We start from the raw sequence: 25,081 nt of genomic DNA, 5'->3' as shown, positions 1-25,081 counted from the left end.
TATATAGAGCAAATGTAAAAATACTGAAATGCAAAAAATAGAACAATATAAAAATCACTTGCTAAAACAGTGACATAAAATTATGACGCGTTGAGAAATAATTGCACAAGATTGTAAAACAAAACTTACGATAATTATAAACATTGAGAGTATGTTTTTCAGAAACTTGAAACAAAATCTTTCTACGTGATATGCTACGTAAAAATAAAGCTAATTAAGAAGTTTATACATTACATACTTCTTTTCTTCATTAATTTATTTCTGTCGTAAAAATGCGATAACTGTCAATTAATTACAATTTGCGAATTGGTATATTGAATAAAACTTTTCGTAATTATTTAGTACTCGTAATAATTAGAGACTGACTTAATCTCCGACTCTCGATATCTCCAGGATGAGGACGAAAAATTCGCGGTTCCCCTCGCGATTGATAAAATCGCGCTGGGTGCCAATCCAGCTGCGATAAAAATCTAAAATCTGCCGTTAAATCCGGCGTGAAAACTCGTAGTGTATAACCTTCTCAATAAAATCCTATTCGTATTTTATACAGGACAGTACCGCGACGCGCTTAATGCCGTAACAATGGACCCTCTACCGATCTACAGGGGGAGAACGTTGCGCGCGGATTTACGTGATACAAATTATTGTTAAAATTTAACATTGTAAAAACTTTACTAAATGTAAAATAAATTTATTAGCTAAAAGTTCCCGTTTGGAAAAACTTGGTTCGATTCGCTAATTAATATATATTACGAATCAAATATAATAAAGGCGAGATTATACAGATATCTTACAATTAATACAGTATCTTTTTGCCGCTAGTACTCGTGTTTGAATTTGGTGTGTTCGTACATTCTTTTCTTGTCAGATTACTCTCGACCAAATTGAAAATAATATCCACCGTCAAGTTATTTCTTAAATAAATATCCGAAGGGGAGATTGTGAATCTCTATTCTGTTTGGCTCTGGTATAAATAAATGCGTTATAAGTGCAATCGAATCTTCGCTCTCTTACAGATTGATCCCATCTTCCGTTACACGATGTAACGTATAATTTTGCTCGCAAACGGAAAAGACAGCGGACGATTGCGGCTTCCTCTCTTCGCTTTGCCGCAAGAGACTCGTCTTCGGCGTTATCCACGGTACACGGTCTGCTCGCATGCTTTCGTATAATATTGATTCGCCGGAGACGAGGTCGCAGGTGAGACTTCCCACGATCGTTGGCCGCACAGCGAGAGCGAGAGAAGGATAAAGGGAGAGATAGGCCGCCGCCGCCGCGGAATTGTCCGCGCGGTCTTCGGATTGCAATTGTCGTGTTTGTGCGCACGAGAAAGTCCAGGAAGAGCTTCTTGCTTCCCTCAGCGGAAAAATAATACCGTGAGCCCCGAAGTTGCCTTACACGACAAAACGAACAACCTCGCGATATATCTTTCTCTTGACTGTCCATTTGAGTCGATCACATATCTCTATTCCGAGATTGTATAAGCTCGACATTTAATGCAAGTAATCCATATGTCGTAACGCTAAAAAAATATTAGAAAAAGCTCGCAAAAATTTGAAATAAACGAGACGGAATAACTACGTTTGACAAGTTCTTTCTTATATATCCACATTGATAGAAAATAATTAATAAAACGCGCGAATTTTTTGTTTAGTATAATTCCAGTGCCAAGTATAGGTTTTGTGCGTGACGCTATATTTTCTGCGTAAAAACCATAGTTAACTAGTTATTGGCATAACGTCATAACATATATGATGTAAATTCATATAGATATAAGTATATAATAATTAATACTAATAATTTTCAACAAATGAAAGTAGATTACATATTAATTGTACTGTCAAAAGTGATTATCACACGAAAATTAAGAGAATTGGAAGGATTGCCGAAACAGGTCAGGATTGGCCTAATGGTTTAGTTTTCTTTTATTACATATTCATATGCACAATTACATTACAAAATTGTATGCATAGCAATTTACATTCCTCGTTCTATACGGCCGATCGGAGAACCGAGCAACCAAAATTCCTAATAAAGACGAACGAGAACGGCGTATTCACTGCCCCCCCGAACTCTTCCTTTGTCTAATCGAGAAGCGACTTAAATAGATATCTCCGACGATCGAATTCTATATTAAATTTAAAGTACGAATGCAAAACGCTTAGAGTACATTTGGTGATAAATGTGGCAGTTTAATCCCAAAATTTAACGATAATTTCGACTAAACTTCGATTTATTAATTTATTAAGTAATAGCTTTGTAAATAAAATTAATTTGCTTTAGATTGTTAATTGTTGTTTGATAAAAAAAGTATTAGAGATCCTTACGAGTAAATTAAGAATTTATGAAAAATTAAGCAAAAACTAAAAAAAGAATGGAAGAGACGACCTCGGAAAGACGTTTCTTCCTAAATCTCGGGAACATGATTCGGAAACACGATGAAAGCGCACTCGTACTCGGAAAGTGACAATTTATTTGGTAAAAGTGTCCATTACATAAGATTTAACGCATCGCTCTTAGATGAGGTCTTATCTACGAAAGTAAAATCTATGCGCACAATCGCTACGTCGATGTGACCGTCAATGATGAATTTCTTCATCTTCTCCGCACCCGCGCCGTCGGAGAAGGCTTTCGATACGAAAACAGAAAATTACCTAATTAATTTAACGCTCGCGAACGCGAGAGTCCGATGCTCGGATGATTAGGAACACAATTGCTTTGCTTTGTATCTCTGGCAGTTGGAGATTGAACACAGAAGCGAAGAAACAACGATCGACCCTTCCTTTTTTTTTCTTCCTTACACCACCTGGCAGAAATGACGCGACACGATAGGTAATTCAACGGGGAAATTAAAAAAGAAAGAAGAAGAAAAAAAAATGATCAATGCTCGCAGTCTCAAACGGAAAGAAAAGCCTCGCCGACTCACATATACACACATGCTGCACACACACGATGCGATGACGATGACGATGACGATGACGATGACGATCGATTCCTATCCGTGTCAATGACTAAATAGATGTGCAAATACAGATTTTTCTTTTTCTTTCTGTCTCGCGATATCGCCGGGTTCTTTCCTACGTTCTACGCGTACGCTTCGACATGAAAGCCTAAGGAATCGAGAAGTTTCAATGATTCGATTGAAAAAATTTGGCACTGATCCAGCTGTGAAAAAATATCATCATACTGCTCTGTGACTTCAATTTTTTTCTTTTTCCCCCTCCCTTTTCTATTCTTTTTCGTCTCTTTCTCTCTGCTAGGATATCGTACAACTGTTATTCCCCGCCGTTTTATTTTCTATAATTGCCTCGCGCGCGCGTACCATATATATAATACAGTCGACTATATTGATAATGCATAAAATACTCTTCAGTAGTACAAACGCGATACCGCGCCGTAAAATCACGCGTTTCTTCCTCTTTTTTTGCCTTTTTTCTTTCTTTCTTTTTAGAAATCCTAGCGAACTTTCGACAAGGTCGTCAATCATGAAATTCACCAAATCAGTACGAGCAATACGCATTGGAGTTCGATACCTCTCATCGTACATTCTTGAGAGGCTGTGAATATATCGAGTGTTCTTCAAGAACATCGTAACTGGATTGTCATTCGAAGTACTCGCAGAGACTTTCCTGAGATATTCGTCAAGCAAAATTTTCAAACTCACATGGAGATGCAATGATGAAAAGATGCCTCGTAACAGCAATTAAAAGTCAATTTTTATGTTTGAGTGTGCACGACTAATTCACAATCGTGTCTTATTAAACAATAAAAAATGACGCGATAATAAACGTGGCTCTCAAGAATGCACGATAATTCGACAAATGTTGTTACGTACTCGCGCGCACAATCGACGCCCACAAGGAAAACTCGGCAGAATTTTGCGTAGTAAACTGATTCTCCCTGAGTGGTGATAAGCTATTCTGTAGGTTTGGTGTTTTCATGTCTATACCTCCCGCGCACCTCTCGCTCGTCGAATATACAATATTACTTTTATCATACAATTTATAAATCTAGATCCCTAATTAGTTTTCTCTTTCGCTTAAAAATTTTCCGTCACTATTCGCTAATCGGACTTACAAATTTAGTCGACAGTACAATCGATTCCCTTATTTATCTTATTGTCCCTCAACCACCCCAGTCGTGTTCCAGTCGATGCGAGCTAATACTTTTACGTAAAACGCACAATTACATCTAGTGTCTTGTAAACAAAAATGCAAGGGGGAAAATTGATGTATATCGATTTTGAGAACACATCGTCGGATTACGACAAAGAACACAATGCGGTAAAATGTTATCAGTCGATCCCTAGCTCTTCGTAAATCTCTGAACTCTTTTGTGCCGCTCGACAAGCAGTATATATCGTAATCACTGGAAAGTGGTCTCGGGAAAATTTTAGTTTTGTACGACAAACTCGAACATACGAACGTATAATCATATTTATATAATTTCGTTTAACTAGTTTTGCGAGGCTGAGAAATCTCGTATTATGCTCGTAACCACGGTGCAAAAATAAAGCGACAGCATGGGACGTATCATCCTGCGAGTGTACCCCCTTGTTTCATTTTCTTTTCCTTTTTTCTCCCCCCTCCCTTTACAACTGTCGTTTTATATTGCATATGTCATTCTGTGATTTGTTTGGAGTATCACATGTAAATTTCTTCGCCGACTTATAAACGAGCTAAATTATATTACATATACCGTAGCCTTTGAGCGAAATACCTTATGTTTTCTTACCAAGTCTTATATCCTAAAAATGTTCTACCGTACCGTCTAGCACTTTTGATTTTGCGATTTGCACACGGCGTTGCACGCTCTCGGAAATCATAGACACATGATGGTGCGAATAGAAAATCGAAGGCTATTTTCACGGAGACGCACAGCAAAACGAATTTCAATTCTGACATATACGAATATTACATCATTCTTAAGCAACGTAGCTCCGGCTTTATACGATCGTGCGTCCCATAATCTTACACGATTATTCGCGCGTTTCGCAATTTCAATACATACACATATACATATACAAAATGTATCAAGTATTCACAAGTTTTTTAAATATTTGCATTATCAAGATCTGTGCCGTGGTTCGCGGTCTTGTTTGTAATTTTTTATTACGCCCTTGATTAATATTGCAACCATAATTTCGAGGCTGTAAGATTACCGCAAAATCTGATTACTAAGAAAATAAAATTATCAAAACAAAACTCCCAATTGCTGTAAATACACAATGTCATAATTGCTCTCGTGGTTGATGCTGTTCCACATGTAAATTGACAGAATTGATTTATTAACGAGTTAAGTAAATTGAATTAAATGATGAAGAGTAGATTTTTAATTTATTTATAAAAATTGCTAAATATATATATAAAATTTATATAAATAAATTATTTAATTTAGTAAATCAATTTTCCACTAATATCACAAACTTCAATGTACAAATTATATTATATGTGCAATTATAATTTTTTTTCTGCAAATATTTAAATATTATTTATATTATCGACCACAGAGTCATTGTCACCAAATTAACATGCAATTAAGTAATTGATATAATAACGGTCGAATTATGTCTTTAATGTTGTAGATAAAATGATGGCACAATGTCTCCTATTTGCATTCTTCGAAAATTAATGCATAATGACGACACAGCATTGATGAAAACTACAGGCTGAAAAAGGGAAGTTGAAGGGAGAGGGGAAATTGGATGACGGCAAATGAAGTTGTACGGAACGATCATGCATTCGTTACAAAATGTCGAATTGGGATCAACCTACTTCACAGCTCTTGTTGGCGAAAGGCAGTGCTCGTCTTGTACATATTTGGGTATTTCCCCCCTTTTTTACGTGTATGTATAAGATTAGAATATACATTAAATTAGCTTTGAAATAAGTTGCACTCGATATCATCATTGTCGTATAGAGTACACACGCTGCGGTGCATAACGGTGGTACGCTAAAGAAATAGGAAAGCTGCATAAGTGAAGCCCGTCGATTTTAAAATTACGATTCTTCGACAGAACATTAGTATATAACAAGAATCGTTGACATGCATGACAAATTTATCAAAATTACTGCAACCAGTAATCTAATTTTCTCTTTTCTTGATCCCCGGTTATTTTTTTTCTCTTTCCTTTAATTTCTTGCAAAATTTCGGGTATCCTTTTGTCGCACCACCAGAAATATGCGCAGTTACCGTCGTTAGAATGTACACCTACCGTATTATTGCTATTTAACGCGATAGATTAACTTACAGTCTAAGATTTGTACATCTGTGGATTTGCTGTTCAATGATGATGCCTACAAAGAGAGATAAAGAGCATGTCTCAAACGTGCCTAATTTTTATAATAAATAAAAAAGAAAAAAAAACGTAAAATAAAATTGTTATGTTGTTATAATGTCCTAGCATATTTTAATATCCTAACAAATTATCAAAAATTTAATAATTTTATTTAATTTGCAAAATATTTTTGCTAGAGAAATCTACGAAACAAATCTTCCTAACTGCTTCTTCATCTAGAATTGCAAGTTTCTTATTACATTATTATACATCTCCTATTTGAGTCTCTAGAATATTGTTACAGTTGCAATGTACATATAGCTCGTACGTATAAAAGTCCAACAAGATAAAAATAGAAAGATAGTAAAAAAACCTATAGTGAATACTTGATTTGATGCATACATACGAACACAGCGTTTCAATGAGATCCACGGTAAAATCGCTATCAGTATACGTGCAAAATATTTAGATTTGTACAGTGTATATGTATGTGTATATATATATATATATATATATATATATATATATATATATATATATATGATTGATATATATATGTAACAACTTTAAAATACTTTGTGAAAAGATATACAAATCGAGATATATGTCTGTACATTGTAAGCTGCAATCGACATCACTAAAGTGACATTTCTTATCAAGTAGGAAAACGGTTGCCGATAAACGTGGCGTAGAAAAATGTATATCGGTTAATATCTCGCGGAGAAGCGCAGTTAGGTCTCTCTTGCGGTGAGATTGGGTCCTTTGATGTTGAACAATATACGTAGCAACGAATCTCGTTTTAATAATTAAGACTCACGACTACGTCGAGTTTGTATCTACCTTCAGCTGGGCTTGCCAGGTGGCCCGTGGCTAGTCGGCGAGGGCCCATGCGAGTGAAGATTGTGAACTCCGCCCACTTGGTTGCTGGTGAGGCTGGACATGGTGGGCTGATACATCGACGGCATATAACTGCTCGATGGTTGCGACGCTGACCTGACAATCAATGTGTTACGCATAAAATTATGCCCGTAATAACGAGATAAACAAAATAAAAATGAGATGAAAATACTATTCACTCACCTCGGCACTCCACGCAATGGATCTGGCGTGACAGATGAATTTCGTACCACGCCGGAAGTGTTTGCCGGCGCCGGCGATACTATGTTGCTTGGTTGACCCTGCAGGTATCCAGCTCCAGCCGGACTGTGCCTATATTTAATTGTGAGAATAAAGGATCAGTTTAAATCGACGTTTAACGGTATTCTACGCGAAGAACAAATACGTCACCTCATCGTTGGGCTTGGTTGAGGCGCAACCAATGATCCTCGATGATACTGAGCGAGAGAAGCAGCCGCAGGCGGGGAAGGATCTGGCGGCAAACCGTTCTCCAATGTCGTCGGATGATTACTAGTACTGGAGTGAGGTATGTACGTGTTGTTTACTCGCGGTTCGCGGCTCACTCTAGATACCGGTGCCGGAGCGCCGGGTGGTACTTCCGAGTGTGAAACATTGGGATGAGACGGATTTACCGTTGGATGTATATTATTCACTGAAAATAACAAAAATATACATCATGCGCCTCGTCTTCTCATGAACGAGATACAAAAAGTATCGTCAAGTAGTTGATCTAACTAACCTGGATGTGAACTAGGTTGAGTTGTCAACGGAATAGCGAGTCTAGCATTCACAGCCAATAAATGGTCTCTCCTTTGCAAGAGATTATTTACATGTTCCTCTAGCCTAAGGTTCTCAGCTCTCAACTGATGTAGGCAGGAAAGCAGGGATGCAACTGCAACAGATTTCAATAATGTTGCTTTCTGTCATATTCTGAATACGTTTACTTTTTATTTAAGGCCAAAGCAATATTGTACCATTAAAAATAACAATTTTTAATTTAAGACAAGTTTTTTTTACAAGACAAAAGTATAACGTAAAGCGTGGCATGCAGCTTTTTTCGACATTATTGCAAAAAATAAAAAACAAAGCATGGTCCTCTCACTTTGTCAAACCCATGCAACTTTAAACATGTTTTTTCCTTTGCCATACACTTACTGTCAAAATGTTGGGCTTGCTCCATTAGAAATTGACTTCCCTGCTCCCACTGTCTCTCCAGGAGCTGATCTAACGTCTGTGGGATCGCTCCACTACCTAAAACTCCACTGGTATTGGCTGTACTCGTAATGCCGCCGCTCGTAGAGAAAACCGAGGCGAATGAAGTTGGTGGGATGCTTTGTTGGCCACATCGTATCTGCTTAAAAAAAAAGAATAAAACATTTAAAAAAAATTTATCCTAAACAATTTAATTGATAAGAATGAATCACACCATAAACCAACAAGATTTATGTTTCTTCGAATTCAATATGGCAATTTGTCTTTTTACGTACAGATGCTAGTACTCGATTGTGCAGCTGCGGTCCAATCATGTTTGTATTGGAGTTACTCGCCTCTGTAAATATAGAATGGGCCTCGAGCTCCTGCGAAAGTGTGTCCGACATCTTTTGCGCCATCGTCGAACTAGGATTCAACTGATTCCCCAACATGTGCGGTGCGCTGACTCCATTTTGAAATCTGAGAAAAAATAAAGTAAAAAACATTCACATTCCTGCATTCATCCACGACAAGACGTTTCTTTATTTGCAAATCTTACAGTTTTATGTTGTTCTCCTCCTTTATCATGGCGTTAGCAAGAACGGTCGGTGTAGTCGATGCAGATGGGATAGGGGTAGATGCGGCTGTTTTCCTCTTTCGTTTGCCCGTGTTGCTACTCATACTCTCTGATCCAGGACTGCTAGGCGGTGATTCCTTGACAGTCGGCCCCATAATGCTCGCGGAGCAGCCTGCGCCACTGATGCTACTGAAGTGCCCGACAGTAGCCAATGCAGGGCCCTGAATAATTGACGATACCGGGGCCACCGTGGCGGCGGGTGGAGGAGTCTGGTGATTGTTTCTCCCACCCCTCTTGGACGTCGACACGACTGCGGTGCTGGATACAGAGGTTACGATTGACGGGTTTATCGTTTGTGACTGCGGCAATGGTGGTTGGCTGTTGGACGAACCGCGCTTGGGTTTGCGAGACTTCTCTTGCTTGTCTGACGATTGGGAACTGAAAGTTAGCGAACGTATCAAACGGTTAGCGTGGCGAATCACATCAAACTTGACACAAATCTTCCATCAAAATACAAAACGTCCATTATTTTATGTAACAACTGGCTAACAGCGTGGTAATAAAAATAATAAAAAAAAACCCGTTACTTTAACACACGGCCAGAAATTGTCCCGAATGAAAAATACAATTCCCAAAGGTTCTCAAAAAGTTTAATAAAACAAAAACGAGAAGATCAACGCACGCTGAGGCGGGTCGTCACGACGGAGTGCCATTTACGATGTCACGTTACACCTTTCCGTCGCTCGTTGCCCGTGAGGCGCCTTGCCGAGGAAAAAACAAACATAACCTCAATGCCTCCTGTTCGCCAAGACCCGCGCCTCGAGTACGTAAACCGAGTCACGGGGCCAATCAACACCGGTGACGTTTCCTCTTTCTCTTTCTCTCTCTCTCTCTCTCCCCCTCCCCTCGTCTTACCGAGGTTACAGCGTTATAATGTTAATATCACACACAAACACGTCGCGATGTATTGCAACAATTCCGCGATGCAATTATTATGCAGCGCGCGCGCGCGCGCACGCGAGCTCACTCGTCGAATGACCCCGAGTGAACTACCGTGCTCAATACATACACAGAACACTGATGTAAACACGCTCCATCTTTCGTCGCACTCGCGACTCGAGCCTGCTTCCGCCCGCGGCACGAACGCGCGGCACCCGGACCCGCGTCCCGACTCCCGACTCCTGACTCCCCCGACGACTGTCTCTCGCTCTCGCTCGACCAATGAACCGCCCGAATACTCGTTCGGGCGAGCGCTCCGTAGTCCATACTCCGTAGACGAATGGCCGATTCCGGCGTGGGAAGAGGTTAGAACCTCGACCACCTTGTTTACTAATCGCGCCCGCCATTTTGAACGCACGCGGCGCGTGACACTCCCGAAGCCGCGTGTCGTGTTTCTCCGACTGTCCCGGAGAGCATCCCTCACGCCTAAAAACTCGAGGCACTTCGTGGCGCGTCGTCAAATTTTTATGCACAGTCACTGCACAGATCTTCACTATAAATTCAACGTTCACAATTTCGATTGCAGTATTAACGGCAGCGATGAACAGAACGTGAGATACGCATTCCTTTCATTTCCCTGATATATTCCCACTGCAACTAAACTAAACTCCAAATATAATTTCTCCGTAGCGATTTCTCCCTCTGCGGCAAATTTTACACGGTAAAAAAAATATATGTTACAACACAATTACGTGATATAATTGTACTTACAGCGAATACATTGATTTAATCTATACTTTTATACACTCCCTGCTCTTTTAAATGCATTTTTTTTTTCGAAAAAAGAATTTCTAATTGCAAATGAGCTCCCTCATTGAATTCCAATTTTGTATCTACGGCGAGAACTTACCGAGATCGTTTTATTGGTGCATCCTCCGCGGCGAACCTCTCAGCGCTCGATATTGCACTCAATCGCAGCTCGGTATTGGCAGCCGTAGTGATTATGCTCTGCTGCAGCTGTTGATACATCGTCAGCGAGGTTGTCACCACGCTCTGAACCGCACTGGCGAGCGAGGTGGCGATCAACGGCACGGACACGACGATGCTGTTTGACGTAGTTGTCGGTGACTGGGTGACGGCCGAGGACTGGGCCTGCGTCACCGTCATTATCACAGGCGTGGTGGTGGCCTCCGTGGCGACCGGCGTGCTCGATGACGATTGAATCGGGCTCTCGGCTTTCATCTGCAATCGATGACAAACGGAATGCGTTATCGCCACGTCTCATATCCCACAGCTAGTACGATATTCCTACAGATAAATGACTAATTCATCGTAGATGTGCTGAAGAAATACCGAGATGAAATAAACAGCGCGATAACTGTCTTCAATTATACCTTTGATAAATCATTGAAAAGTAACGTGACGGTAATAGTTCTTTCACGTGTCATTACTGAAATTAGTTGCTTCGGTTAAGTCGGATAGATTTGCACAGAGAATTTTTCTATTGAGACTTGCTCATTGTACTTATCAAATTTTTTGTTAATTCATGAAATAATTGATACAAAGAATATATTTATATCGACAGCAATTGGGGCAAAAGTACATAAAAACTTGACGACGTTTCAACCCAGGATTCATCACTTGATAAGGCCCGAATCCTGGGTTGAAACGTCGTCAAGTTTTTATGTACTTTTGCCAATTGTCGTCGATATAAATATATTCTTTTAGTTAAATATTATTGGCGGAACAAACACTTACTTTTTGATAATTGATATAATTTGTCCAGGGATACAATTTCTGAGCGGCAAGATCAACCGCTCGCTGTCGAATAAAGGATTTCCTGTTTATTTTATTTTTATCACAGGCAAAGAGTTGATTCTGATGTGACATATCCAACAGATCAAAGAAAAAGTGGTCAAATATTCATTTATATTTATGCATAGCCACGTTCCGTAACGCGCATATGCGCGCATTTATCCATAGTATACGTAACGTTTACTATGTTCATGCGCGCATCACGCGAGAAACGGAACGCACCCTATGTAAGATTCTGTACGATTCTGTAGACAATGTTTTAAATGTTTGATTTTTCACGACATTTGCTTTAAAACTTTCTAAATTTATTCTTAATGCTTGTAATATTAGCATAAAATTTTAAAATTTTGATAATATTTTAAAGATAAACGATACTTAAGATAAATGTAAAAATAATCGCTTTTCTAGCTTATCAAAGATCACTAGTCAAATTTTGTCAAGCCTGTTGTCGCGAGATTTCGATAACAAACCAGTCAAAAGTAAACATAAGCAAATACTTATATAATGTTATATACGAATATCACAAATCTCCCAAATTAATATTAGCTATTATATAATATTACAATGTCTCCATAAGTTACAGTTAGACAATACAAAATCCACGTATGTGGTATATGGTATTATTTCACAATCGTTATTTTTTACGCAATCAAAATAATTAATTAAATATCGTAATCAGTTGTTCGCATTATTTATACCGGCAATTTATTACAAACTATATAATCTTTATTATCGCAATAGACTAAAAAAGATCTTATTGTTAATGTTCAAGTTCAAGAAGAGCAAGTGCTAAACCACGTCAATGTAATAACATATGTAAGACTTTTACCTTTTTCGATTTTTCCGGTTCCGTCGTTACGCTTAAGCTAGTAGCTTCGGTGATCGTCGGCTGCACATTGTTGCTCGGGACGGTCTGCTGCGCCATAGAGCTGACCGTCATCACGACCGATCCGCTAGCTTCGGAGCTGGCCGATTGATTCGAGTTTTCATTCCCTATCACGGTGGGCGTACGCGCTCCGGTTTTTCTCTTCTTACCGGTATGACTCGCCTTGTTAGAAGTAGACGAGTTGGATTTTCCCTGGCCCCCAATGTTCTTGTGCGCCACGTTTGAATTACCGGCGTTCGTCTTCGTTGCAGGGGCGGTTGCCGTCGTGGCGACGGTGGTGACGGTGCCGCTGCCATCGTGTCCGAACACGCTCTCCGACTGTGTGACAATAGTCTCGACAAAGTTAGAGGTCGTGAACTTGCTGGAACTTGTGGAATTGTCTTTTGGTGTATTACGACCGCTACCACCGCTCTTGTCGTCCGCGACGCCGTTTATCTCTAAACTGGGACTAGCGTTGGATTTACTTTTAGAATTCGCGCTTGACTTGGAACTCGAGCTTTTCCGCTTGCCGCTCGACGATTTCATCGGTGTCTCCGCCTCTTTCTCCGGCGACGAGTCCGACGAACCGTTGTCGGCGGGTATCGGTTTGTATGGCGGTATCGTCTTCACGTTGCCGCCCTTTTTCTGTGAATTAATTAACGTTATCCAAGAAATTTTTACAACATTAATTAATACCCAATTAATCCTTGATATCCGTTGATCAATACATATTCAACAGTGAATTACTCACCAACTTCGAATAGTGATGCTGGCAGTAACCGCAATATTTGACATTGTCGAGATAGTTGCCAGCTTCCTCGCAGAGCAAGCCCAGAGCCTGTGCACAGGTAACATGAAATTGCTGCCTGCAACCTGCTTTGTTACATTGCATGCAAGCTCCCACGTTTGCTCTGCTACCTCTGCCTTGTTCCTCGCAGATGTAACACGTCTAAAATCATCAAATTTCTATGATACGAGGTATAATAAAGTATATTTGATACTAAACACAGCGAATAACTTGTTTCGTGGCCACATCTGTGACATCGATGAAAGATTTACCTTGCTGAATCTTTCCGAAGGAATGAGCTCTAATATAATTGGTTCCATCGTAGTCACGTTACCGAATCGAACTTCCGGAATATAGAGAGCGCACACGACGTGCGCCCATCCAGCCTGGTTCGTTCTCTTAAGAGCTCCATCCCGACTCGGACATAACTCACAGCGCTATTTAAATCACATCCCCAACAATTATATATATCTCAATAAAAAAAAATGTTCATATTCCATCGTAATGAACAAAGAAATAGATCGGATATTTAGTCTATTATAAAGATAGAGAAATACAGTACAATCTCGGCACTATATTAAAAATCAGATTATACCAGATTAATGGATTTGCCGGGCTGCTAGAACGTAAGGAATACAAGTGTAAATAAAACAATTGGGCATTGAAAAATATTCTGAACTTACAGCAAAAATAAAACAAGAAAAAAGCAGCAACGTATTTTCGCGGAAACATAAAAAATGCTCCCATCGACGAAGGTCTAACGGTCGCGTATAAATAAATAACTAATACGTATAGGTGTTAAACTCGCCTCTCGCCCAAGGGGCCGCGGAAGTTCGCGATAGTGCCAGATTAACGAGATTTTACTGTACCGAGAAAAGCATTCTCAAGCGCGCGAAGAAACAATTCTCCCTACCACTCGAGCGCTGCGTTCTTGAGACTCGCACTTCCTACAATACCAGGGTCCCGTTGGTACAGTGACGATGCCATAGCACGCTGCGAAACAATAACGCTCGTTACTCCTCAATCGACAAAGGAATATGTAATACGTTTGCAAGGGGCGTTGACCGTCAACAAATACCTTGGTGCACAGCAACAGTGCAGCCCTGTCCATCGCAATACACCAACGGATTCTCTGTCCAGCCCCTCTCGTCAGAACACACGCAGCACCCTCCGAGCATCTCCTTCATGCTGTGCCCCAAGCAATTCGGAAGACGAGACTAGCATGAGGAGCTAGGCGACGGACCGCGGGCATTGGCTGCGTAGGGCGAAGAGGCTCGTGTCGCAAGATCGCATTCTGGAGTCGGAGTCTCCGCGCGGCGGCCTCTCCTCTCTTTCTCTCTCGGACGGCTCTCGGTGGGGTCCCGCCACCCGCCGCCACCGCGTGTCTTCGGCACCCCCGGCCCCCGGCGCGGCGCGACTCGCGGACTACGCGCGGGACGCGCGCGTCGTCGCGCGTCGCGTCGACGAAGAGGCGAGGAGCGGAGGAAGGATACTCTCGCGTGACTCGCGAACGCGCGAGGATCAACGCGAAGCGCGAAGCCGGAGCACGCTGAACGCGAACGGGCGAGCAAGCGTGGCGCGCGCGCGTTTTCGCACAGTCGAGTCGCGCGTCACGCGGGGAACGGATGCCGTCGGCCGAGCGGACGCCGCGGATTGCCGACCGCCAACCGGGCGTACGTCGCGCGAACGCACGTGCGAATGTAAGCGGCCCCCCCACGATCGGAACGTGTTCGGACGTCTCGTCTCGTGTAACTCGTGTTATTTACGACGGCGCTCTATTTGTTTCCTTGGTCGGCCATCTTACTTTTGCTTGTCGCGCGCGAGCCGCGCACGCGCACACCCGCCGCGCTCCTCCGCAAGGCACGTCCGTATCTCGCGATTCGCGATGTGCTTCATGCTGTTTTCGGAACGCGCTCGTTTCAGTGATTGGCATTCCTGCTTCCTCGTTTCGCGCCTTCGCGGGCCGCGGGAATACGAGCTACGCGAGTACGCGCCGCGTGTGGCGTGTGTTAAATAATTAGCGAGCTTATAATAAGGTGTTTGTCGGAATAAGGAACGAATAACGTACGTGTCGCGCGAATCTCGCTGTGATATTCGCGGGTGATAATATAGTCGCTCGTCCCGCCATGTCTGAACTCGCGAATCGCGAATGTGGCGTTCATTTATCTCGCGTGTCGCGCTTTGAACAACGCTGTGCCGCTGTGCCGGAATTGTCGTGTCGTTGTGATTTATCTCCGAGTCTCTTCGTGCATATTAATAATAATACATTTACGAGTTTGATATCGTATGTATACTGTGAGTGCGATGTTTAATTCCAATAGCGTATCTTAATATTTGATTAACCAAATGCGTGCCTTTATTAACCGTCCGCTCGACTTGCGTAGCAGAGGTATCGCGCCAAGTTGCCGGACACCTTGGAACATTTCGTCGCATTAACGTAACGCGCGGTGATAAACGCGGAACGAATCGGGGCAATCAGCTTCGCGAGTGCCGTACAGTATCGCGCGAGAAAGACTTTTACTGATGATCAGTCCGCGCGCGCGTGTAGTTTTATTATCCGCGCGAATGTTTCTCGCGAGTGTCCTGTGCGGTGAGAGAAGGAGGAGAAGAAGGAGAAGAGCTGCCTGACGTCCTGAGAGGAGGAGGAGGTCTGAGAGAGACGCATCGGGCACCGGCGCCGGCGGAGCAACCTTGGGGTAAGTATCATATCTTAGCTACGTAAAATAAATAATTTGTTTCCATTTATTCGACGTGTTTAATTTAAAGTTAAAAGTATTGAAGTTAAATGTAATTAAAAAGAAAGAGAAGTTATCTAAAATTTTATTCTTGTAGTAAAGATCTTTTTCGATAAACAGATACGTGTATTGCTAAATATTTTATTGAAAGACGACGTAGAGACGCGTAAGAGAGAATTAACTTTTCAAATGTTAATAATTGTGAGCGCTTTTTTAAATTTAAATCTTACGTTTGTATGTTACAGTATCACCGTATAGCACGTGGCTGCATAACTCCGCCCGTTGCGCATCGAATCGGTGAGTCAATGAGAAATTTTTTTATTGAGGTAACGAATCTACGAATAATTAAGTATAGAGCAAAAATATATCTCGGTACATGTCGAATTGCAATAATTTATAGTACGAAAATATATTAAAACATTTCGTAGATCCATTGCCTTAAAATGGATGGGCTAAAACTGATTATGGCAAATATTTAATCTTGGTATCATTTGTTTATCGTTGTATTTATTGATTGTTATTGATTTATTGTGCCAGTATGCTTGAGAAAATACTCGCACACTTCGCACGCACCGAGCTCGCGAAGAGTTCATCAACAAAACTGCCGCGTTCTGTATAAATTACTTTTAAATAAAAATTTTTAATAAAATTTTTACATAATAAATTAAATTTTTGAAATTTTATTATATTGATCCTACTTAAAACTAGAGTTAGTAATAAATATTTTAGATACATGCACAAGAGAAAAAGTAAAATAATACTCTAATAATATATTAAAGTAATGATTTTTTAAATACAAAAAATTTTTAGATTTCTTTAAAGAATTATTTTTGTAACATTTTTTTTTAAATAAAAGGTATAAGAATAAGTAAAATATTGTGTTAGATGTTATAAGAAAAAAATATTTGTAGATAGGAAAAAATTATGAGTCGGTTAGGATATGTTTTATTTATATCCACACATCATTTTTATTCCTTTCCATACCATATTTAATCAAGATCAAATATTATATAAATCGATGCAAGGAAACAATATATAGACATATTTAGAATTTATTTGATAGAAAACATGATAATTGTTATTTATTACCAAAATTTATTTTAACAAAGCATCGATTATACCCTAATTTTTATGTAGCCTATCCATCTATTTTTTATTGAAAAATTGGCTTCATGCTAGATAAAGTCAAGTAACGTGACGTGAGATTCTAAATATTCTGTCGAGAAACGTTACAAATTTTTAAATTATTTTAGAATTGATGAAACAGTACGATTATTCAGTTTTGCAATAATATATGTGACTACACACACACACACACATTATATAAATAATATATAATATATATATTTACATTATATATTATTAATATATAATATATAATGTATCAAAATAATTTTGATAGAAAGTGAAAGATATAACGAGATACATTGATATCGATAATCGTAAAATAAAGATTTGCATATATTATTTAATTATTCAATTCAGTTATAACAATGCAGTTATTGATTGATTTAATATTCAATTATAATATCAATTTTGTATGTGTGTGTGTGTGTGTGTGTGCGCGGGAAGTTTCTCTTTTTCGGATCTCACGTCATTTTATTCTGTATATCTTACTTAATATATTTTCGAGATGCGTACCGCACGAACAACATGCATAATAACGCATCTTTGTGCGTGTCCCATCAACGGATAACATACGCAGTCCCATCATACGCATTCTATTATCATAACATATGTAATATAATTATTTTATATTTTACGAGTAAAAGTCATGATCATTTAACTCTTAAGTCCAAGCATGATTTTAAACAAAAATTCGATGCGCTTTATCTCTCCAAGACCTATAACCCATGACTGATATAGATAATTTGTCAAGTAAATGATAAGAGTGACTATATATAGACCATCTGACTGAAATTCCTTGCTGAAGCTAAAACTAAACATATTCGCTATCTCATTCGAACGACTTCAAATAACTGTTTTGGCTAATTTATGACTTTCAAAATAAATGCTTTCCGCTAACGAGCTCTATCAATGTCGAAATTGCACATTTCCGGGCTCTCGCACGATGTTTTTTTCATCGCACAGTTTTCATCGACGGTCAAAATTTCAAAATTAGCCATATAATATATGTTCTAATTGTAAGTGTATCTCCGTATAATTATTATTGTTAACATACAACTATATAAATGCGTCATAAATTTTTTTCTTGCATAATCAGTTACTCGCATATACGCGTCACGTGCCAGTGCGGAACGTTCAGAACGTAAAACATTGTGATTAAGTTCGAGGAGGGGACTCATGCGTGTCTATATAATCGAGAGTCACCCATATCTCATTGTGAGAGAATATGATTCTAACAATAAGTGAAGCGAATGAATTCTATCGAGCGACAGAGAGAATGATGCCGCGCCGCGTTTCTTATTGCAATGCAGATTACATGTATGTATCCATCAAACAGAGGTCAATGTCTTCGGACAAAATAATCGGAGCCGCGATAGAAGGGGCTGCATATAAACACGCGAACGGATTAAAAGGCCGCGGTGGCGAATGCGACGAGAGAAAGTGCAGCCTCTCGAAGAGCGAATGTTATTACGTCGCGTTAGAGTGTGTGGATTGCGCATTGTCGACATATACCTACGATACAATATTATCAGGATCGTGCTTATCTATAGGCACGTTGGATGCTCGTTTATACGCGTGAGACACTTGTAATCGGAGAAATCAGTCTTTCTACAGTAAGTTGCATTTATTGCTGCTTATTATTATGTTTATTATTACCTAATGACACATATTTCTTTACATATTCGTTAAATACCTCGTGTTTGTTCCTCGGTTCTTCCGTATCTCTGAATTCCAAGAATTTTGTTGCGCCTGAGGCTAAATATAGTCCTGAGGCCATTCAAGAGTCGTTAACTGTCATTATGGTATCAACGCGAGCGCGGTGATCGGTAAATTTCTCAGTATACGACAAACGGTCACTGCGTTAAGACCTCCGTGTCGAAATAAAATAATATTCTTGACCGTGCTAAGATCTCCCTGGCAAAATGAGGTAATTCTTGACTGTTAAGTTGACGATTAGTGTGCTAAAGCATCGGAATTTAACTCAAAATTTAACTAAAGTTAAATAAATATAACAATTAGATCAACGGCAGATCGGGAGGCACCGGCAATTGTATTTCTGAAGAAGTTTCCAATTACAATCGCTATTCTATCTATAATAATTTTTCTTAATATTTTTTACGTAATATTACTTTTAACATTATAGTTTCTGCAGCAGTATATAAAAATGTTATTGAAAAATATGTGGATTTTATAATTTTCCTGGTGGAAAATATTTACGTAATTACTAGTGCAAAACAAGCTATCATTTGCATTTATCTAATAGGAACTTGATACTCTTTGACTTGACGAACATGCACTATATCGCTCGCTGTATCAAGATCGCGTTATTTCATCACACTCGTCAAAAATTCTCCTGAAAAATCACGATACTTTTCGTTACCGTTATATAAAATAAGTATGTATTTTTATGAGTAGCTCAACATGCATGTATTATGTCATCGAGGCCAATCTCACTCGACGGTGTCACTAAAGTGTTTTTGGTTTTGCTCTCTTTTCGAAATAATCACAACGGAAACGCGCTTATATTTTAGCAAGACGCGTAAAAGGATGTCCCACTATCGGCCTTGGGGCTCGACGGAGAATGGTCAGATAGAATTCGAGTCCTTAACGGACGAGACCTTGGAGGGTGCTCTCGACGTGATAAGAAAGAGCTTTTTCCTCTACGAATCCGTATCCATAGGCGTGGAATTGAATTCTGAACCGGGAGCATCCGAAGAACTCGAGGAGCTCTGTTTATACGCGGCTAAGGACGGTGTGAGTGTCGTGGCTATCGACATTACTACTAACGAAGTTGTCGGTGTCGCGTTCAACAAAATTCAAGTGAGCGAGAGCAACTTTTCAGTATAATGTTCTGTACTTCGAAAAGCGTTTTTTCGAATTATTGAAAATAGATTAGTTTCTACACTTTTGTATAATCTATAATCAAAGCTTCGCAACACCCGGTTAGTTAGCATTTATGTTCCCATAGGTTGTTATACCTCAAGTGTTTTTGACAGTTATTCTGAATAAGCTAATTTTTCAGGTGTCCGCCAACAGCTCTGAGAAAAGTTTCTTCGAGCGTTTCAGTGACGACTGTCGGTACAAATCGTCGAAGGCTCTGGTGGACTTCATGATAAATGTAGATTCGCGAGTAAATCTCTTCAAGCATTATTACGTCGATTGCATCCTCGAGATTATGTTTATAGCGACTTTACCCACCTACGGGAAACGACGTATAGGCGAGATGCTGATCACCTCGTCATTGGAACTCGGTGAGGAGTTGAGACGCGATAAAAACGTGAGAATACCCATCGCGATACACGGCAGTGACGAGGTGACGAACGCCGACGCGGTGCCGGCCTTAGCCTCCGCAATCATGACGTCCAATTACTCGTATCGAATCGCGATGAAACTGCACTTCGACGTGCTGTTGGAAGTCTCGTACGACGAGTTCGAGTTCAATGGAAAGAAGTACAGCGAGAGAGTAGGCCAGGAACATCGACAGGCAGTTTTGGTAGCCAAGAGACTCTCCCCAATTTTGCCAAAAAAACAATGATCGTGCGAGTAGTTTTATGGACAAGAGAACTTTCTCACATTACGATGCTCAATCGAATTTAGGAATAACATAAATTAGAAATACTAACGGATATTATCATATAGGAATAATAATTATAGATATTATTATTCCTAAATATTAAAGGTTTGCAATATTATCTGGTGTTTATTTCTGTAGGAAAGCGTTCTTAATTTTTCTTATCAACTTAATTGTTCGCGATAATATTGTCTTTGTTTTATAAATTGGAACGATCGAAAAATTTAAAGATATTTGAAAATTTATGAGAGCATAAGAAGATTAAGATAGTCTGTCTAACAGTCTATATCGAACAGATTATATTAATTATTATATTGTTCTATTTTGTAAGTAATAATTGCGCGTTCAATTTAATAAAGAACTCGAGAAAGAGATGGAAAAGATGGAATTTTATATGTATGTTAGGAATAATTGTATTGAATAAAATAATATTATATGCAATCAAAATATGTCGTTTTCTAGCGATGCGTGCATATAAATGCATCACAGCGGAAGAATAAATTGATGCCGCGTTCTCGGAATAATATATAACATCCGAATAGAATTAGGATAATGCGCGGACGGATATATTTTATGACACAGACTTACGTAGTCAAAATGTGAGGAAGAATATATTGGACTCGCAGATTTCATTCGCGTGCGATAGTATATATATATAATAACACTCAATTGAATAGAATTGGTGTCATATCCTATAATATTATATATATAATGTATTATATATAAAATATTTTATCGTATGTATTTACTACAATTACATAATATCTCATTTTTATGAAGTTGCACAATATTATTTGCAAGTTGCAAAAGAGGCAAAAAATACAACAACGTGTATAACAAATGCTGTTGATTTAGCATTTTAGCATTATTTAATGAATAATTTGACTCGGATATTTGATGAGTGAATAACAATTTAGAATGGTTCTCGCAATAATTCTGCGATTCTTCTGTTTTCTTTGCAACCTTTTTTGATTAAACAATTGCTACCCGGCAAATCAAGATCCTTGCTCATCGAGGCTTCCACTTGAAGTTTATTTAGATAATTCGCGTCAATTTCAGGATAGAATTTCATATTTGTAAAATTTATGTAAGGGCCAAAGCACATATGACAGTCGTATATAGTCGTGGACGTAAGTAACGCACAAGCTTTGGCGTATCCTGATCTGTCAGGTCGGAGACTACGACCGTCGTATATCGCTACGCCATGTTATGTGCTTTGGCCCTAAGGCTGATGGCGGAGAATGAAACGTAGGCTCTTACGCGTCTATCGTAATCATAGACGTTTTTCTTTGCCTTGCTTCACGTCTATGACTACGATAGATATGTAAGAGCTTATGATTTTGTTTTCTGCCATCAGCCTAATATACAAACAATCATTAGAATATAACAAGCAGAATAGAACGTCTGTATGTAAAATACATATCAAAATATACGATTTTGATCTATATATAATATATAGATCGAAATACTTGGCATATAAAATTATAGATACAATCTTATCTCGATATCTAACGTTTTATAAACGTTATAAATCTAAAGCGAACTTTGTCCTACACTCATTAAAATATGTTGCGCAAATGCTGCAAAATGTTGTTAATCTGAACAGTGTTCCCTATTTCACAAAGGTTTAATAAATCAGATTTAATCAGAATCTTGCATCTCGTTTCCGTCTTCACGGAAAATGAGATCTATCGGTGATAAGGCGCGAAATTTTTCTACGTATCTACTGTAGTAAAGTGATAGTGCGATAACGATAACGAAGAAGTTGGCGTTTTCCATAGCGATTCGAACAGTCCAGTGTACGCGTAACTGGCCGATTATCAATCGCTGTGTGTTGTGACAATGTCTGTAGTCAAATGAAACGTCTACAATGGGGAGCGACTCGTGATGCATCAGTTTTTATCTCCCGGCGATACCCCGGCATTCCACCGACAGCCAGACATCGCCGCTATATAGCAAATCTCGACTCGGTAAGTTCACTTTCGTCCGGTGTTTCAAAATGAGGTTTCGCCTTATGTTTCTTCGCGCCTCGGCCGCCTTCAATAAAACTTTTCTCCGTAAATCCAAAATTAATATAAAAAATTTGTACGATATATCAGATACGAATAACGTGTGTGTTTCAAGAGTTGTAACCTACCCCGAGTTGGAATAGTCGGACGTTACCTGTAAGAAATGTGATAGAGCAGTGGGATAATACTTAACTCGCAGATATTTTTTTGTAACTGTATTATATCCTTCCAAATATCCTTCTTAATTCTGTTATTTGCAACTAGCATTTAAAATATTCCGGAAATAAGATTTTATACTAGAGTTCGTAATTATTTATACTACAAAGTGTTCGCTCAATAAAACGTTCACGATTTAAAAAAATGTCAGGAAGCAAACGACTTAAGAATCTCCCTTTCTTCCTTTCTTGTTGAATTCGATACGACGCTTGATAGAAAAAAAAAAGAACGGAACGGGATGCGCAAGACGAGTGTGATATAAACTTGCGCGTGTATCGATCAGCTATAGTGATGCCGTAGCGTTTCTTCTAGGCGAATTCCCAGGACGCATCATGCCCGCCTGCCTCGGCACTGATCGCACGGGCGCTCTCGAATTCAGAATGCTCACCAAGGACAGAATCGAGGATGCCCTGACCGTACAACAGCACTCCATGCGACGAGAGTGTATCGCAATCGGCATGGGCATGTACGAGGATCCCGGCGCACCCGAAGAGATGCGGTTGGTCTTCAGGGAGGTCATCAAGGACGGATGCACGGTGATCGCGGTCGATCGATCGGATCGCGTTGTCGCTGTGGCGTTCAACAAGTTACATGCAAGTACAAAAAGCGCGATCTTAAATCATCGGCATAAATAATCGGTTTAAATATGACTTTATTTTTGGCATATCGCAGATTTTATCGTCGATTGCCGTTTGATAAATAATTCGCCGCGACTATACGCTTTTGCGATTAACGACCCGCGATCGAATAATTTGCTAGATTGACACTTCTTTCAATTATCACAAATGATCGCAATATCGTAGGGCGTAGGGAATGTCGGTGGGGAAAATTAATTGGCATTTTTGATTTCGCCGATCTCTGAAATGTCTATTTATATTTTCAGGTGCCTCCCCAGCCAGAAGAAACAGATCCCTTAGGATTATTTATAGAAAGTAACATTAAGCATCGCTCGTGCCGAGATCTGATTGAGTTCATCGACGACGTGAGTTCGTGATTTATATCGTTTTATACATCCTGCAATCAACAATGTCAACATGAGTGCTCTAATTTCCTTATAGATCTTAAAACTCTTTCGCAAATAGCGATAAGTATCGTAGCTATCGCGATCGCTTTTGCTTGTACTATTAATTAATCTTCAGAAGGCCGTAATTTGCACGTCTCATTTCAAGAGTGTCTTGTTTGCGCATAATAATTTTCAGCGCCGACTTTCCTGTTAATTATAGCAATTAAACTTAGCGTTATCAATTATATTTGAAACAAGATCTAAAATATTCATTTTTTTTTTTTAATTTGAATACACCCTTACGATTCTACACATTGCAAATAGATAAAGTTGCTTTCTCTCTCTCTCTCTCTTCCTCTCTCTAAAATCAAATAGTAACTTTTAATCATCTAATTTAAGAAAAGCATGCAGCAGATTCTAATGAGCTTATCGCTTGTCAAGCATGCTAAATCACGTTATTCTCGTTATCAGATAGAATCGCGAGTAGACGTTTTCGGGAAATACAACGCGCGGGGTGCCATGGAAATCTTCTACATAGGCACGGATCCGAAATGTCAGGAGCGCGGTATCGGCCTGGAAATCACGCAGAAGAGCCTCGAGGTCGCGCGGGGCTTGCGCGCTAGAAAACTGACTCAAATCTGCGTAGCCGATAAAATCGTTAACGAGTACGTGCGACCGGAAGTGGCTTTTGCCGTCGCCGCCTCGATTTTCAGTCAACGAATTATGGAAAAGTTGGATTTCGAAACACTCGCCGAGGTGCGGTATGAAGATTACATACGTGGCGGCAAAAAGATGTCCGACAGGATAGGCAATGTCCACAAGACTGCCAAATTAACCGCCCGCAAGCTCTGACAACGTCAAATTTTATTCTGGACTTTACATAAACGTAGTCATTCGCTTTTATATCAAAATAAAAGCGTTAGTATCTAAAATTCGCTCCAAAGAGAGGGAAAGATTGTATTTTAATTAAAAGGTTGTCAGAAGAACCAGAAATATTAAAAATCGCATAAAATTTAAAACAAACTCTTATAAATAATGTCAGCATGTAAATTTCTTTAATTATTTCCTTAA

At 39.5% G+C, this 25,081-nt stretch overlaps 4 protein-coding genes and 1 long non-coding RNA gene across 15 annotated transcripts in view; 4 read left to right on the top strand and 1 right to left on the bottom strand.

Moving 5' to 3' along the window:
- Positions 1-1,901: 1,901 nt before the first annotated feature.
- On the bottom strand, positions 1,902-15,283 carry Alh (coiled coil domain containing protein Alhambra). Of its 5 annotated transcripts, none has more exons than XM_077424573.1 (15): positions 14,427-15,283; positions 14,262-14,341; positions 13,621-13,785; positions 13,313-13,510; positions 12,526-13,206; positions 11,640-11,702; positions 10,792-11,123; positions 8,925-9,380; positions 8,662-8,845; positions 8,330-8,528; positions 7,914-8,066; positions 7,565-7,826; positions 7,358-7,486; positions 7,118-7,270; positions 1,902-6,296 (listed from the first exon to the last, which is right to left on the bottom strand). In XM_077424573.1, exons 1-14 carry the CDS (start codon positions 14,533-14,535, stop codon positions 7,120-7,122), a joined length of 3,162 nt encoding a protein of 1,053 aa, XP_077280699.1. In that variant the 5' UTR covers positions 14,536-15,283; the 3' UTR covers positions 1,902-6,296; positions 7,118-7,119. The 5 variants fall into 5 exon arrangements, with proteins under 5 accessions (XP_077280699.1, XP_077280716.1, XP_077280705.1 ...); XM_077424590.1 differs by having other exon boundaries at positions 8,330-8,525; positions 8,722-8,845; XM_077424579.1 differs by having other exon boundaries at positions 8,330-8,525; positions 14,427-15,278.
- LOC143908191 (uncharacterized) lies at positions 10,204-10,729 on the top strand. The gene is made up of 2 exons (XR_013260053.1): positions 10,204-10,492; positions 10,572-10,729. It is a non-coding gene; the product is annotated as an uncharacterized LOC143908191 (long non-coding RNA).
- Positions 15,284-15,373: 90 nt separating the features above from the next.
- Positions 15,374-25,081, top strand: part of LOC143907644 (adenylate cyclase type 6) — a 126,688-nt gene continuing 116,980 nt past the window's right edge. Inside the window, exons 1-2 of the mRNA XM_077424534.1 lie at positions 15,374-16,044; positions 16,329-16,380. The gene's annotated coding sequence lies outside the window, so the exon portion shown is untranslated. The remainder of the gene's footprint in view (positions 16,045-16,328; positions 16,381-25,081) is intronic.
- Positions 18,039-22,273, top strand: LOC143907997 (uncharacterized). 5 transcript variants are annotated; one of them, XM_077425199.1, is made up of 3 exons: positions 18,039-18,528; positions 19,743-19,965; positions 20,234-22,273. In XM_077425199.1, exons 1-3 carry the CDS (start codon positions 18,437-18,439, stop codon positions 20,744-20,746), a joined length of 828 nt encoding a protein of 275 aa, XP_077281325.1. In that variant the 5' UTR covers positions 18,039-18,436; the 3' UTR covers positions 20,747-22,273. The 5 variants fall into 5 exon arrangements, with proteins under 5 accessions (XP_077281325.1, XP_077281315.1, XP_077281345.1 ...); XM_077425189.1 differs by having other exon boundaries at positions 18,371-18,528; positions 19,743-20,031; positions 20,234-22,064; XM_077425219.1 differs by lacking the exon at positions 18,039-18,528 and adding an exon at positions 18,575-18,824 and having other exon boundaries at positions 19,743-20,031; positions 20,234-21,497.
- LOC143908044 (arylalkylamine N-acetyltransferase 1) lies at positions 22,574-25,046 on the top strand. Of its 3 annotated transcripts, none has more exons than XM_077425330.1 (4): positions 22,574-22,752; positions 23,308-23,600; positions 23,891-23,989; positions 24,482-25,046. In XM_077425330.1, the coding sequence occupies exons 2-4, from the start codon at positions 23,340-23,342 to the stop codon at positions 24,860-24,862; spliced, it is 741 nt and encodes a 246-aa protein (XP_077281456.1). In that variant the 5' UTR covers positions 22,574-22,752; positions 23,308-23,339; the 3' UTR covers positions 24,863-25,046. The 3 variants fall into 3 exon arrangements, with proteins under 3 accessions (XP_077281456.1, XP_077281438.1, XP_077281447.1); XM_077425312.1 differs by having other exon boundaries at positions 22,577-22,752; positions 23,320-23,600; XM_077425321.1 differs by lacking the exon at positions 22,574-22,752 and adding an exon at positions 22,767-22,947 and having other exon boundaries at positions 23,320-23,600.

The sequence above is a fragment of the Temnothorax americanus genome, unplaced genomic scaffold, assembly GCF_048541705.1.
Source record: "Temnothorax americanus isolate GAGA-0224 unplaced genomic scaffold, ASM4854170v1 Scaffold11, whole genome shotgun sequence".
Lineage (NCBI taxonomy): Eukaryota > Metazoa > Arthropoda > Insecta > Hymenoptera > Formicidae > Temnothorax > Temnothorax americanus.
This window is presented reverse-complemented; position numbering and strand designations above follow the sequence as displayed.